The following is a 16,912-nucleotide window of genomic DNA, read 5'->3' as shown; positions in this document are numbered from 1 at the left end:
ATCAGTCCTTCCAATGAATACTCAGGACTGATCTCCTTTAGGATGGACTGGTTGGATCTCCTTGCAGTCCAAGGGACTCTCATGAGTCTTCTCCAACAACACAGTTCAAAAGCATCAATTCTTCAGAGTTCAGCTTTCTTTATAGTCCAAATCTCACATCCATACATGACTACTGGAAAAATCACAGCCTTAACTAGACAGACCTTTGTTGGCCAAGTAATGTCTCTGCTTTTTAATATGCTGTCTAGGTTGGTCATAACTTTCCTTCCAAGGAGTAAGCGTCTTTTAATTCCATGGCTGCACTCACCATCTGCAGTGATTTTGGAGCCCAAGAAAATAAAGTTTGTCACTGTTTCCATGGTTTCTCCATCTATTTGCCATGAAGTGATGGGACTGGATGCCATGATCTTAGTTTTCTGAATGTTGAGTTTTAAGTCAACTTTTTCACACTCCTCTTTCACTTTCATCAAAGAGGCTCTTTAGTTCTTCACTTTCTGCCATAAGGATGGTGTCATGGGCATATCTGAGGTTATTGATATTTTTCCTGGCAATCTTGATTCCAGCTTGTGCTTCATCCAGCCCAGCATTTCTCATGATGTCAAGAAGCAATAGTTAGAACTGGACATGGAACAACAGACTGGTTCCAAATAGGAAAAGGAGTACATCAAGGCTGTATATTGTCACCCTGCTTATTTAACTTATATGCAGAGTACATCAGGAGAAACGCTGGGCTGGAAGAAGCACAAGCTGGAATCAAGATTGCTGGGAGAAATATCAATAACCTCAGATATGCAGATAACACCAGCCTTATGGCAGAAAGTGAAGAAGAGCCTCTTGATGAAAGTGAAAGAGGACAGTGAAAAAGTTGGCTTAAAGCTCAACATTCAGAAAACTAAGATCATGGCATCCGGTCCCATCACTTCATGGCAAATAGATGGGGAAAGAGTGGCTGACTTTATTTTTCTGGGCTCGAAAATCACTGTGGATGGTGATTGCAGCCAAGAAGTTAAAAGATGCTTGCTCCTTGGAAGGGAAGTTATGACCAACCTAGATAGCGTATTAAAAAGCAGAGACATCACTTTGCCAACAAAGGTCCGTTTAGTCAAGGCTATGGTTTTTCCAGTAGTCATGTATGGATGTGAGAGTTGAAATATAAAGCTGAGCACCGAAGAATTAATGCTTTTGAACTGTGGTGTTGGAGAAGACTCATGAGAGTCCCTTGGACTGCAAGGAGATCTAATCAGTCCATCCTAACTAAAGATCAGTCCTGGGTGTTCATTGGTGGGACTGATGTTGAAGCTGAAACTCCAATACTTTAGCCACCTGATGCGAAGAGCTGACTCATTTGAGAAGACCCTGATGCTGGGAAAGATTGAGGGCAGGAGGAGAAGAGAACAACACAGGCTGAGATGGTTGGGTGGCATCACCGACACATGGACATTTGGGTGGATTCCGGGAGTTGGTGATGGACAGGGAGGCCTGGCGTGCTGTGGTTCATGAGAACCAGATTCATCATCTCCAGTTCCAGCAAATAACATCTGTGTCATCAAAAATTCCATTCGGCTGACTCTAAATCGGTAAAAGCAGTGCCTCCTTACTAAAGTGAATATGCAATCATTTAGTGGCATAGATGCAGCCACTCTTAAAAATAGAGTGAGCTGTCACACATAAGATAAGGTGAAAGTTACAGTCATCCACTAACGACCTTGAAGTGTTTTTTTGAACTCTCACACTTTGACCTGCAGATGCTGTAGCAGTCTCTCATTGATTGCTATATACACTTCTCTGAGGATCACCTGCTATCAAATTGTCATCTGCAGTCTTATGGCTTTGTGTTGGAGGTTTTACTGCCTTAACTTTCGATACTTATTTCTCTGTTATGGGAACCAGATCTTGGCTCTTTGGACACTCATAAAACAAGTCCTGAAATATCCACCGCCCCCCTCCTTTTTTTTTTTTTTTTTTTTTTTGTCTTATGTTGTAATCATTAGAACTGAAAAAATTGAAGAAAAAAAAAAAAGTCTTGTAATTTTCCAAATGTTAACACATTTACTTTAGCATTGAAGCCACTTTGTGAAACCTGAGATAAATGAATGTAAGGTATCTTTTCTGCTTTCCTCATTTGTGTAGATGTACTTTTTGTCTGTTCTGTTGATTTAAATTATTTTTTCTCAGATTGGCACACGAAATATTTAAATTTTATTTTTTTGTGCCTTTCTGTCCAAATGTTGCATAGTAGCAAAGAGTCAGACACGACTGAGTGACTGAATTGAACTGAACTCTGCATAAATAAACAGAGTGACAATATACAGCCTTGACATACTCCTTTTCCTATTTGGAACCAGTCTGTTGTTCCATGTCCAGTTCTAACTGTTGCTTCCTGACCTGCATACAGATTTCTCAAGAAGCAGGTCAGGAGGTCTTCTATTCCTATCTCTTTCAGAATTTTCCACAGTTTATTGTGATCCACGCAGTCATATCCTGGGGCAAACGCTAACTCCTGACTCAAAAAGTCCAGTTTTGAAGAAAGCTATCACCTATAGAGATGAATGGCTTGGTAATGAACCAGCAGGAAAGAGGGAGGACGAGATAGCCATCCTCCCTATTGGGAATCCGGCAGTCTCAACTAAAGAACCAGACTGGGACTATATCATGGCTAAAGGAAAATGGAATCAGAGTCATTTTGTCAGATGTATTCTTGAAGGACTCAGGCGAGTACATGCTAAGACTTTAAACTATGCCAAACTGGAAAATATAGAACAGGAAAAGAAGGAAGCACCCAGTAAATTTCTAGACAAACTGTGAGAAGCCCTTCACAGATTCACAGAGATTGATCCCAAAAGTGAAGAGTGAAGAATGATCTTAAAGGATAGATTTCTCACTCAGTTGGCTCCTAATATCCACTATAAGCTACTAAAACAGGCATATGAACCAAATCAGTCTTTAGATAATCTGTTACAACTGGCTTAGACAGTTTATTGTGGCAAGGAATATGAGAGGAAGGAAAGGCAGAGAAAGACCAAGGAACAGACTGAAGCCCTAATAATGGTGGTCAGAACCGTTCTGAGACAGCCTGAGAAAAGTACCCAGAGGGATCCAGGTGGAAAGGGAGATTTGTGATTACTGTGAAAAGAAGGGGCACCTCAAGTAGGATTGCCCTCAGGCTTCTAAGCTGCCCCCAGGTCCATGTCCGACCTGCAAAGGACCACACTGGAGGAGAGACTGCCCCCAGAGGCGTAGGACCCAGGGGTTGAACTCTCAAGACAATCAGGACTAAAGGTGCCCAGGGGTCCCCACACAAGCTCCCATTCTAATTACACCTGAGAAACCTCAGGTATTAATAACTGTGGTGGGGGGGGGGGGGGGCAATCAGTTGATTTTCTTTTGGACACCAGGGCAACTTACTCTGTGCTTACTGAAGCCCCTGGCCCACTTTCTCCCCAATCCACTACTGTAACTGCAATGTCTGGACAAGCCAAACGTTATTATTTCAGTTGTCCTCTAAGCTGCAACTAGGACTCTGTGCTGTTTTTACATGAGTTTCTGATTGTGCCAGAGTCTCCTCACCCTTTTTGGGGATGGATATACTGAGCAAGATCCATGCCTCTGTTTTCATGAATATGGAGCCCTCTCTTTCTCCCCATTAATTGAACAAAATATAAATCCTAGAGTGTGGGCTGATGGAAAAACTGTGGGTCGAGCACAAAATGCTGTTCCTGTCACTGTCAAGCTCAAAGACCCACACATTTTTCCACATCAAAAGCAGTATCCCCTAAAATCCGAGGTTAAGTAAGGGTTAAAAGATATCATTGAAAATTTAAAGGAGCAGGGGCTATTAATTCCCTGTAACAGTCCACGCAACACCCCTACTTTGGGTGTGAAAAAGTCAAATGATAAATGGTGACTAGTTCAAGATTTATGAATAATAAATGAGTCTGTGGTTCCTTTACACCCCATGGTGCCTAATCCTTATACTCTATTGTCTGAAATTCCTGAAGAGCTAAATATTTTTCAGTAATTCATTTAAAAGATGCCTTCAATTCTATACCATTAGCAGAGGAAAGTCAATTTTTATTTGCCTTTGAAGACCCTACCCAGCCAGCTTCTTGCCCCAGGGGTTCCATAACAGCCCTCACTGATTCAGACAGAGTTTTTCACGGGACCTACAAAACTTTAATAGCCCCGAGGCAGTGGGGCTACTGGTGTTACAATACGTAGATGATATTCTGCTCTGAGACAGAGGAAGCTTGCTTGCAAGCCTCAGAAGGCTTCTTAAACCTTTTGGCTGGCTGTGGTTATAAGGCCTCAAGGGGAAAGGCTCAGCTTTGTCAACAATCTGTTAAATATCTGGGCCTAATCATATCCAAAGGGACGAGGGCCATAGGCCCTGAGACAATTAAGCCTATACTAAATCATCCCCTACCTATGACTTTAAGACATCTAAGAAGATTTGGGGGCATCACAGGCTACTGCCGCATTTGGATTCTGGGTTATGGGGAACTTGCCCGGCCTTTATATAAACATAACTGAAACTCAACAAGCCCAAACCAACAAACTGGTTTGGTCTCTAGATACTCAAAAGGCTTTGAAGGCTCTACAAACTGCTCTCCTGCAAGTTCCTGCTTTGAGCTTGCCCACAGGATCAGAGTTTAATTTGTTTGTCAGTCATTGTTGTTGGAAGAACCAATAACTAAGTTTAAAGTTTGTGGCAGATTTCAGCTTTTCAACAGGCATCACAAGAACTCCAGGAGGTGACACATGACCCAGGCTTTGAGTCAAACAAGCCGTGGTTTAAGCCAGGAACCAAGGTCCTGATAAAGACATTGGGACCTGGGGGCCATCTCTTGAGGCCCTCTGGGAAGGCCCTAACCAGGTTATTCTTTCTTCCCCCACAACTGTCAAGGTGCCAGGAACTGATTCATGGGTGTACCACAAGAGTTAAAAGTGGCATCCTGACCCCTCAGGCTAAGCCAATCATTTTATCTTTATTCTCTATGCTTTTACTTTTTCACTTTTCAAATGGGCCTGATAATCTATATACGGGTCTGCTTCTGCTGACTCCAAAATCCTGATTCTGCTGTTTAACTCTCAAGATAATGCCTTCCTGTCCTGGGCTCATTCCTAAGCCATATTCCACAATCAGTCTAATTGATGGATCTGCAGAGCTTGCCCCTCCTCATCAGTGGAAGACTTCCTGTGGTGGGTGTCTCCACTTCAAGGAAAGGACTTTCTCCTAGTCTGCGACTACCTTCGACAACAACAATCATATGTGATGCCTCTTATTAATCTGATAACATCTAACAATCCTAAAATGGACCGGCGTTAACACTTTGCACCTTAACTACAGACATAATGTGACTTTTAATATCGATTGTTTTAACTTGGTTTAATGACGATTTTGGTGCACATAAGACAAATGGGTCTAGATCTGATGGATTTTTACCTGATATTTATAAAATACGGGATGAGGTCATATGGCTAACTCCTGAAAAGGGACGCCTAATGTCTAGTGCTCTCATATGCTGGGAACAAATAGAGACATCCCCAAAAGTTAGAACTATAATGATTGGAAACAACTGGGGTTTTTGCCTCAAGAAATATGCATGTAATCATTCCTGCGTTTTCCAACCCCTGTACAGGTCCTCCTTTTGCCTGGCCAGGCGCTGATTGAGACTGGCTCCCTGTCACACTGGTTTGCTCCAAATGAGACCTAATGGATACGTGGCTCTTAGCTATGGGCGTAGCTTCCCCCTGGCTGCATAGGGAGAAGCAACCTAGGTCTAGCTTTTATTCATGGCTTCATATTTTCAGAGCTTCCAGAGAAGCCTGCTAATTTGCCACACCTTAGAATTGTTGGACAAGGTCTGTATTTCATTGCTATGATTATTTGGCTGCAATATTCATTCCCTCTCTGGGAACTACAGACATTATGCTATGAGTTGATGCTCTAACTTTACTCAACAAGCCTTACAAGATCCTCAAAAAGCTATTTCAGCCCTTACTGCTGAACAACAGATTGGCCTCAGATATTCTAAGTCACACAAGGAGAAACTTGTGCCAATATTTACAATAAGCACTAATGTCACTCACTTTATTAAATACATGAACAAGATGATTCAGGCTATGCGTACTCTGAAGCTTCAGTTGCTTCACTTTGGGAGATGTTAACTAGTTGCCCACGGTGGACAACTATCTTAATTGTAGTAATTCTGATTGTTCTATTTTTGCTGTTTGCCCCCTGCATCTGCAACTGCATAGCTGGATTTTTTTCTAGCCGTATGAAGGCTTTTAAGTTACAAATGGTTGTCCAAACTCCTATGAGTGCCACAGCTTCCTCCAACTACTACTCGGGAACTCTGGATCAGAGACCCTCATTTGGAAGGTGAGGACAATATGGTGCCTCACCAATTTAGGGACGACGCCCCTTGTCAGCTCAGAAGCAGTTATGGAATGAGAATGTTGCCCCTTTCCCTAAGCAATATAATTCTTCTAAAAGAAAAGGGGGGAATGAGAGGGTAATAGGCAGGAAGGCCAGAGGTCCCCAAGCAGCAGGAGGAAATAAACCGCAAGTGGCAAATGTTTTTTTTCCTTCTCTATACCAAATTAAAAGAGGCTTCCGCCTGGTTCTTCCTTGAGCTAACCAATGTGTTTTTCTTATGGAAACGTTTTTCCTAAGCTGTGCTGATGAAACTATTTACCTTGGAATCTGCCTTTCTTCAAAATGCTTCCACCTGAGACTTTTTCTTTCTTCAAACCTTGGGCTGATAATGGCTCAACAAACCAGTATCCTGTCAATTGTTTGATGGCCAGGGGATGACACACCTTATGCCATCCCGCCTCAAAAATGCATATTGTGGGACGGGGGCCTGGTAAAACTCCCTCAGCTTTGAGGTGTCTCCCTTATTTGATTAACAGCTTTCTAACAGACATAAAGTGAAAGTAAAGTCGCTCAGTCGTGTCTGACTCTTTGCAACTCTGTGGACTGTAGCCCGCCCGGCTCCTCTGTCCATGGGATTCTCCAGGCAAGAATACTGGAGTGGGTTGCCATTTCCTTCTCCAGGGGATCTTCCCAACCCAGGGATCGAACCCGGGTCTCCTGCATTGCAGGCAGACGCTTTTGCTAAAAACTAGCAAGGGGGCACTCTTTCTGTCCCCTTCTGATGTCTATGTCAGAAGCTTTCCCTATCTCTATTATACTTTAACAGAAATTTGCTACACAAAAAACTCCAAGTAGTCAAGCCGGCAATGGCACCCCACTCCACTACTCTTGCCTGGAAAATCCCATGGACGGAGGAGCCTGGAAGGCTACAGTCCATGGGGTCGCTGAGGGTCAGACACAACTGAGCGACTTCACTTTCACTTTTCACTTTCACGCATTGGAGAAGGAAATGGCAACCCACTCCAGTGTTCTTGCCTGGGGAATCCCAGGGACGGGGGAGCCTGGTGGGCTGCCGTCTATGGGGTCGCACAGAGTCAGACACGACTGAAGTGACTTAGCAGCAGCAGCAGTCAAGCCTTGTCTCAGACTCTGAGACGAAATCCTCTCCTCCAGAGGTCACGAACCCTGACGAAACTCATGGCTCACAGCAGCAACCTTTCACTAGGAAACAGATCCACTGGCGCGTGTTCTTCTTTCCTTCAAATTGAACATGTTTTCTAGCTTCACTGTACATATATGTCTTGATATAAAATATTTAAAAGGAGAAGAAAAGGAAAGGGCTCTAGGTCTAGGGAGCATCTTTAGGGTGGGGACAGCATGAACAAGCTTTCAAGCCATGCTCCCTATGACCCTGGCAAGGAGGTGGCCAGGGGTGCTGCAAGCCAATGAGTTTCCGTTGGAGGAGGAGGAACTGAGCCCACACTTCCTCTTGATGAAGGGTGGGGGAGGGTCATACCCAGCCCTGAGCAGAGTTGGGAGACAACTGGAAAAGGCAAGCAGGTTCAGAGCAGCACTGTGGGGTGAGAGGAGGCCCAGCAGCAGAAAAAAGGAGGGGGAAAAGACTCAAAATGGCCACGTGACTCAGGGTGGGAAATAGTATCCAACACCATTTCATATCTCTAAGACAGAGCACAGCGGCCATTCGGTACTAGAACCTAGTACCAAGAGAGACATGTTACAGTACAAACTTTCAATCACATCATATGGTGACCAGACAAAGCTTATATGTTGTCATTTTCTCACATTACCCAACTGTGTAGCTTACACATTTCATTATCTCAGTGGAGATAAAAATTTCTATTTCGTATTTTGAGTACAGGAAGTTGAGAGAGATAAAATTCAGTGAAAACACACCAATCTCAATTCAACTGAGGCTTAAAAAAAAAATAAGCAAACTTAAACTGGACACTTTGAAGATAACAGTTTGAAAAGGAAGGCATGGGGTTACGAGTCAAAATTATGACATGGGCTGGTCACAATAAATGGCCTGTTGTAATTATACAAACTATCAAAGGATATTTTAAAACAAGAGTGGCTTTTCCTGTATTTTTCTTTTGTACTGTAAACATGTGCTGTTTGATATGACCTGAATTTAGAACATTTTTTGCAAACAAAACAAAAAACTTACATCTTTAAGGCAAGTATCTTCATGAGGAAAAAAATGAGTTCATTTATTATGAAACTGTGAGGATACCCAAGCAAGGCCCTACTTAACATTCAACAGTATGAACTTGAGAGTTTCCGCCCACTGTTCCTCAGAGCTGAACTGGGTTTGACAGAATTGGAGCCACCACCGCCTCCTCTGTCTTCCATCTTGCCCTCTCACATCCAGCCTGTAAGGAAGTCCTCTTTCTCAGCCTCTTCTGCGAACTGCTGCACACAGCCCAGGAAACCTGCTGTTCCAGATAAAACACAGACCCCAGACCAGTGTACCAGCAGCTCCTTACATTTGTCTGAGACTTCAGACTCCACAGGGAACATGCCAAAACCTCTAAAACTTCAAACCCATCCTATTGGCCAGGGCACTGGTAGCAACACCATCCAGCTCCCAGCAGCATTCAGCTTGTTTCATTCCCCAGGAATATAAGGCATCTGGTTTTCTACACCCTTCAGCTCATCATCGCCTTCCAGCTGTCATTGTTTAAGTTCAGTGTGTTCCCTCTGATACTGGGCTTCCCCTGTCTAGTCTCAGCTTCATCCTGAACACACTCAAGATATCCTGCCACTATCTTGAAGTTCTTTTCTTTCAGCTTCTAATCAGCCTTTCCTCCCCCAAGGCCAGTTCCTTTAGCTCCATGTGAAGTTGTTCACCAGCATCTTCATTCATTCGCTCTGAGATCTCCAAACAGCGTTTGCAGCTCTATCACTTGTCTTCAGGGAGATTGAGCTGAGTGTCCAGCTGGCCTAAAACAGAGTCTGTGCCTCGCTCACCCACTGATGATCCACAACTGTTTGCCCCCACAGGAAGTCAGAAAGCCTCCAGTGATTTTACTTTTTAGCTAATGTTCTCCCTGGGGCTGTGTCAGACACTTCCCAATCAGAGTGATGCTGTTGGCACTTTCCACAGACATCAACCAGGCTGGGAGATGAATGTGTGAAACACATCCTGATGGGGGTTGATAAATGGCTCCACTCTGAGTTAGTCCCTTCCTACTTCTCTCTTGGTTTGACCTGGCTGGGGGTAGTGATGGAGCAATAGATTCCTGGATGGTGAAACAGCCCAGTTTCAGGGGCTGGCTACAGTGCTGGCACACAAAGCTGGCCTGCATGGTGCCACTGGGCATCTCTAACTGTTCTATCCCTCAGGATCTGGAGCAAGACCTCCAGAACCACTCAGTCTTCAGCTACTTCCTGGTCTCCAGACAACAGTTATGCACTTTTCAGTTCAGTTCAGTTCGGTTGCTCAGTTGTGTCCGACTCTTTGTGATGAATTGCAGTACGCCAGGCCTCCCTGTCCATCACCAACTCCCAGAGTCCACCCAAACTCAAGTCCATCGAGTTGGTGATGCCATCCAGCCATCTCATCCTCTGTCGTCCCCTTCTCCTCCTGCCCTCAATCCCTCCCACCATCAGGGTCTTTTCCAATGAGTCAACTCTTCGCATGAGGTGGCCAAAGTATTGGAGTTTCAGCTTCAGCATCAGTCCTTCCAATAAACACCCAGGACTGATCTCCTTTAGGACAGACTGGTTGGATCTCCTTGCAGTCCAAGGGACTCTCAAGAGTCTCCTCCAACACTACAGTTCAAAAGCATCAATTCTTCGGCACTCAGCTTTCTTCACAGTCCAACTCTCACATCCATACATGACCAATGGAAAAACCATAGCCTTGACTAGATGGACCTTTATTGGCAAATGTCTCTGCTTTTTAATATGCTATGCACTTTTACTGAGTATTTATTACTCACCTGTTAGCATCCTGAGTGCTTTACAAGTACTGGCCCTTAACCAACATTCACCAGCACGTTAGGAGCTGGATGCTGGGCTCCTAGTGGACACAGCTGTGACCACTGCAGTCACAGACCCCACTCCCATGTGGACCAGGGTCCGGTGGGGAAGACAACCCTGGGAATGCCCACATGGAGTGTACGTGCTCTTAAGAGATGTGGGCAGGGAGCCTCAAACAGGCCTCAGCATCCTACAAGAACCCACCCTGACCCAACTCCTCCCGCTGCTGCACCTCTGCCCCATATACCTAGGGGAGCTCACTGCCTCCTTTTCCTTCCCTTTCTTCATCTCTAGGAGCTCAGATCTATGTCTCCCCCACTGCAGCTCTGAAACAGCGTTGTTCAAGGTCTGAACACCTTCAGCAGCCTCCTGACCTCCTCTCTCTGCCCTTTTCCCCCACGGCTTCTCTGATGCCACCTTCAACCACCCCTTCTCCATGCCCACCACATCACTAGCACCCCCTGCTCTATCCCCTTTGCTGAGGGAAAAATGAGCCCAGACCTCAGATTTGGGCCTCCTCTCCTTTCTGATCTCAGCCTCCTTCTACATGATCTCATCCACAACTTTAAACATCTCTATAAACGCATAGTTACAAAATGTGTATCTCCTGCCCTGACTTCATCTTCCCTGAGCTCCAAACTCCACCAGCTTGCTCCACACAGCAGATATCTCTAAAGAGTAAAACAGAATTTTCTCTTTACACTCCCACACAAGCCTGTCCTAAGCTTTAGGAAAATGGAAAACATATACCCAGCTGCTCAGTCCCAAAGCCAACAAGGTATTTTTTCTCCAATCAGATGAAGTATAATAAAGTCTTTAAATATTTTTTTAAAAAGGGAAGAAGAAAGGAGACGAAGGGAGGGTGGATCAGTTCACATGAGCTAAATGCAATCTTCCCGCTGACATGTTGCAGTGAGATACCCCGACCCCCACCCAGGGCTCCATGTTCTTCCCTTAGGACTTTCCTCATCCACATGAGAGGCTCCTAACCCCGCCAGAGACAGGGTCCCAGTCTGCATGGTACAAGCCTCGTGAGTTTGATCTCCTCCATCATGGACACAACCCTCTGCCTCTTTGAAGACTGCCCCCAGTTTGTCAACAAGACTCCCTTCATCTCCATGAAAGCTTGTTCCCACGCTGGAGGGAGCCCTTCTCACCAGGGTCAGTGATTTCCCCATTTCCAGGGTCAGAGGTGACTCAGGTGTGGCAGGGGACCAGAATGCGCATATGTGAAAGGAGAGAGCTGAGCCCAGCTGGGCAGGGAGACAAGGAGGGGTGGCTTGGAACAGGTTAAGCCTCAAAAGGCCCCACATGTCTGCAAGGATAGTAGCCTCTGGCTGAGACCCACACAGCTCAGGAACGTGGCCATACCAGACCACAGGCCAGGCAGAGCCCAGCTGAAGAGGCCTGGAAATCCTCTAGTACTATTGCTCAGACGGAAGAGGAAGTTCCCAAATCAATCGGGTTGAAGGAGGGTGGGTAAACATCGGGCCAGTGAAATGCCTCTTCCTGGGTTTGAGCCCCACCATTGGTGTCCACAAGGCCAACCGTGGATGGAGCACTGATGGCCCAGACACTGTCACAGAGGAGTGAGTCAGCTGGGTCACACAGGTGCCAGTGACAAGTGTGTGGCAGGTAACTTCAGGAAGATAAGGTAGAGTTTGTGGGACCGTCATGTAACCAGTGGGCAGCACAGGTGTGTGTGAGACATGAGCAGGTACACCTGCACAGCACAGGTGAAGGAGGGTGTGCACTAGCGTGGAATGTTGGGAACAACAGGTGAGCAAATAGTGACGGACAAATGTGTATGTGACAGGCACACCAACACCAGTGCTGAGTGCTTCCCATCTAAGTGCAAGATGTTTCAGGGCCATAGTCTCTGTGGCCCAGGGAGACCTGAGGGCCCTGGTGTCCCTGGGGAGACACCCAGGCCTGCTCTGCCCTCCGTGGTGACCCTCATTGCAGGACAGCAAAGGGCCCACCTGTGACACACTCCCCCAGGGTTAGAGAAGGAAGCCCAGCTGCGTCCTCAGGGCCAGAGCAGGAAGACGGTAGGGGGAAGCATCTGCCACTCCAGCTATGTTCCCCCAGTTCTCCAAGCTCCCAGACACTTCATGGGCTCGGTCTCCAGGAACTAGGGGCCTCATACACACTTGTAGCCTCAGACCAGTCTGCTACTTCAGGACACGGTGCCACACAGAATTACTCCTGGGATACCTGAGGAAGAGCCTCCTCCTGTGCACCCCAGGTCATGTGCACACTTCCATTTCAGAACCCCCAACCCAGGCCTGCTCCCAGAAGTCACTCAGTCCCGAGAGCATGCACACCCCTCTCCCAGCCAGGTACCCACACACCCACTTCAGGCACATGCAGGCCTGAAGTCCACACACCACACAGGGGCAGGTCCTCCAGAGCTGCTGGCTGGAAGGTCAACAATGTGGTTGCTGCCCCTACCCCGAGACCTGTCCTCAATCCCAACCCAAGGCCCTCCTGAAGCCCCCCAAGGCTGAGTCTACTCTCACCTTTTTGCCCTCCTCCCAGGGGGCATCAGCTATAGAAGACCAGCCTTAGGGATGGAGTTGAGGCAGTAGAAGGTGGTTGAGCACAGCCCCACTCATCACCCCACTCAACTGTGCATCACCGCCAGGATCTGCCCACTGACTCCAAGTCACTCCTCCTCCCACCTTGCACTCCAGACCTCTGCCACTGTGGATTCCTATGCCAGACCCTCCCAGGTCCCACAAATAATTACCCCAACTGCCTATTATTCCCTTCTAGGCCCCTCCAGAACAAGCCTACAGGAGGCACTCAAAAGTTTATCTACAGTTCAGCAAGATCTCATGTTTGTTTCCTGGCCAAAGAGAGGCAGGGAGCACTGACCAGGAGGAGTGAGCATCATTTCCTCCTATTCTGCCATGTAGGCACCCCATAGTCAAGACCCACCTCCAAGAGACCAGCCTAGCCCAACATCATGTACACACACACCACAGCCTTTGTCACTTAGAGAAGGTGAATCTATTTGTGGGCCAAGTCAGCCAAATATTTCCAAATCACCAGGCCCTGGGGGGGGGCCCTGCCTTGTGGGAAAAAGAACCTAGGTTCTGTTCACCTCGGTTAAATCAATCTCTCTCCCCCTCTGGCTCACTCCATTTCTCAATGTCTTTCTTAATCTTTCTCTCCACCATTCTCTCATCCTCTCAAAACAGTGAACCTCCCTCTCGAACTCTCACAATGTTCCTCTCTCACCATCTCGCTGTCACTCCCAAACATTCAATCTCTTTCACAATGTATTCTCAACATCTCTATCCCTCACAGTATCTAGTTCTCTGAGTGTCTCTCACAATCTCACGCCCCCTCTCTTATCTCCCTCCCAGTCTCCATGTCTTTCTCTCCTCTCCCTTCCTCCCCTTCTCACTCACCTCAACCAACCTCCCTACCTCTCTCTCACACACACACACAGCAGTGGACCTAGCACCCAAGAGTCTCCAGCCACAAAGGCACACCTGTGTGTGTACTTCCTAGGACACACACTTGATGTGCAGCATGTATAGTATTTGTGGAAACCTGTTTTTGTGCTTTTATTCCACCTGTGACTCCTTCATCTGGCAACTCAGGTTGTACTTGGTGCAAATCAGTGAGGGAGAAAGGTCCTAAATTGAGACTCTAAAGGTCAGGACAGGGTCTGGCTCAAGCTGCAGTAACCACAGGCCAGGAACTGTGAAGACAAGAATAAACAACTCAGACAGACCCTGGCCTGGAGAGTGTCTCCACCCTCTAGCAAGGAGATGTACCATCAAGAGAATTCTTATTCTCTCAGTACATGAAAGTTCAGCAGTTAACAAAAGCGACATTCTAAGGCAGCCTGGTTTGGCACCCTGCCTTATACGATCATGGGTGATCTACCTGCCTCAGAGTCTGACTCTCACACTGCTTCCTCAGTTCCACAGCCATCACGTCAGCATAACTCCTCACAATGAACTAGAAGACGTTTCTCCCTAAAAACAGCTTACAGACCAGGGCCCTAAATTCTGGGTGTTTGGTGAAATGTTAATACCTGGGAGGCTGGCTTATTTGTGTAGCTGAGATTGGAAGGTTCTGATCAGGAATTAAAGTTATGGGCAGGGAGTGGGTCCAGGCAGAGTGACCTGCATGTGCAAAGGCTCTGGGGCTAGAGGGATGGTGGCAGTCACCAGCGATGGGAAAAGCCAATACAGGGCTTCTGTATTTGGAGCCCAAAGAGAAAAAGCAGCCAGAGATGCATTCCCTTGGCTCTGACTTTTGATAAAGTCTGGCACATGAACTCGAAGAGGGCTCCATGCTGTGATGACTTGGTTCATCTGTGTGGGGGAGCATAGTAACCAGGATAGAGCAGATGAGGAAAGCAATGGTGGGGGTCACCTCCACAGCAGACACAAAGGAAGAGAGAAGATACAAGCTGCATTTGCAATAAGGAGAAACCCAGGGCAAAGCAGCTTTGACACTGGAAGCAGTCACAAAAAAGCTTTGCAATAATGGGCTACAAAGCAAAGCAGCCCAGCTCAGAAGGAAGAAAAAGCCAGAAACAGCCACCCGTCCCAGGAATTTACTCTCACCTGCCCCACTGGGATCAGCTCCTCCAAGAAGCCACTTTGATCCTTCTGAAGCCCCTTCCTCAGGAAGACACACGCTTTCCCCATCTCAGGACAACCTCTGTGTAACTCACCATGTACTTGCGCCCTCCGCCCACTAGGGGGCCTCCCGGCTCCAGTTTTCACACTAGCTGGACGCTGATGGCTGCCACTTCCCCTCCTACCTATCCCCATGGGCACTCCTGACAACCTTCACTTCCTACAGCCGGGCTCCCCCAGATGAATCATCCTACAAGAGATCCCACATCTCACACATGGATAAGAACACTAGTCAAGAGGAGGTGGTTCAGTTCTCATAGGAACAAGTGGACTTAAAGTATTCCATGAAAATCACTGTGATGGTTATCCTGATTAGGGGGGGTCTCTCAGCCGCAGGGGCCTGCCCGGGCCACCTACCAGTGCAAATCCAACACTAGGAATGAATAAGAAGTCCAGGCTTCCCAATGCTGATGTGTCTTTCAGAGGGAAAAAGAAAAATCTACATTTCCACATACCACATTTCATTAGGTCACCGCTTTCAAGACACTGACACAAACAAAACCCCACGCTAGTCAAAAGCCTGAGATTTCAGAGGAATTTATACAAAAACATAGTCAAACTACAATGCTTTTACCACTTGAACACTAGCTGTATGCTACACAAATTGACATTTTTGAGCTTGTGATTCTCCTAAGAAATAACAACCGTGGACCAAGGTTTTAAAAGAAAACTATATTCTTTTAAAGAAAATGAAAATATTCTCAAAAGAAAAACTTAATTTAAGTCAACTCATATGCTTTTTGTCGTGGAGCCTAATACACAGTGCTTTCCTGCAACAAGTGGGCAGGGCGCCCCCTCGCGGTCTCTCTTGACCGAGACCTGTGACTGGAATTCTGAGTGAGAAGGCGCTCTTTTCGCGAGGCTGAGGATGGGGAGGGTTTGGGAAGGAGCCCAGGGCGAGATGACGGCTGAAAACACCCATCGGAATCCGGGTGACCAAAACCCGCAGTGGCCAAAGGCAGGGGTCCTTCGCAGGCCCCATTCCCTGAGGGGGGTCATTCCTCACCCCCTCCAGTGACCCCACCCAAACAACGAACCCTTCCCACCCAACCAGCAGGCAAGGCGCTTAAGAGACAAATACACGTGCCCTTCCCCAAACCCCCGCCTGCCAAGCCACACCCAGCCCCGGGGTGCTCTAGAAGGGGATCCCAGACCCCTTCGCTTCAGGGAACCTGACTCCTGCCCCAAGGCCAGTCGGAGGACGGCGGCCGTGTATCCGGCACCCCTGCACGTGGTAATGGCAATCTTCAGCTACGCGACCCAGAGCCGGTCTGGGAGCCTCCCCCGCCACGAGGCTACCGGGCACAGGGGGTCCCGAAAGGGAAAGCCGCTGGTGGGGGGAAGGGCGGGAAGCAGGCAGGGCCCGGAAGAAAAAAAGCGGCTTGAGGAGGCACAGACGGTGAATAAATATTAATAGCTTCGCCGCGGGGCCGGCCCCTCGGACAGCAGCTCGGTGGCTGGTGGGGATCGGGGTAGGGTGGGAGCCCGCCGCCGCGCCCACCCTGACACAAAGCTCTGGCACTGACCTGGGTCGCGTGTCGCCAGCGCACACGCAAAAATGCGCCTACGCAAAAAAACACGCGCGAACGCAGAAAACACGCGCCTGCGCAGAAAAACATGCGCGCTTCAACGCAAAACTACGCACGCACGGGCACGCACGCAAAACCGCAGGCTCGTGCAAGCACAAACACGACCCCAGGGTCGGGCTCTCAGCCCCGGCTCAGAGCTCCGTGACATGCACAGCAGGTGAGGGAAGTGGCCCAGGCCGGAGGCGCCGCAGGTGGCATCGGCGACACAGCAGGTGGCCTTCCAGGGGGTAGCAGCGGCGTCCATCCTCCCCGCTGAGCTGCAGCCCGCAGTC

General features: G+C 47.6%; 1 protein-coding gene across 3 annotated transcripts in view; it reads right to left on the bottom strand.

Moving 5' to 3' along the window:
- Nucleotides 1-16,912, bottom strand: part of WTIP (WT1 interacting protein) — an 80,501-nt gene that overhangs the window by 38,076 nt on the left and 25,513 nt on the right. For all 3 annotated transcript variants that reach the window (XM_086351786.1, XM_086351787.1, XM_086351789.1), the window contains one exon: nucleotides 1-16,912. This exon is cut by the window's left edge and continues 22,607 nt beyond it. In XM_086351786.1, the coding sequence (XP_086207912.1) occupies nucleotides 16,772-16,912 (141 nt within the window). In that variant the 3' untranslated portion in view covers nucleotides 1-16,771.

This window comes from Bos grunniens, chromosome 18 (assembly GCF_055505025.1).
Source record: "Bos grunniens cultivar Pamir isolate PY7600 chromosome 18, Bosgru_T2T1.0, whole genome shotgun sequence".
NCBI lineage: Eukaryota > Metazoa > Chordata > Mammalia > Artiodactyla > Bovidae > Bos > Bos grunniens.
The sequence above is the reverse complement of the archived record's forward strand: the minus strand, read 5'-3'. Positions and strand labels throughout refer to the sequence as shown.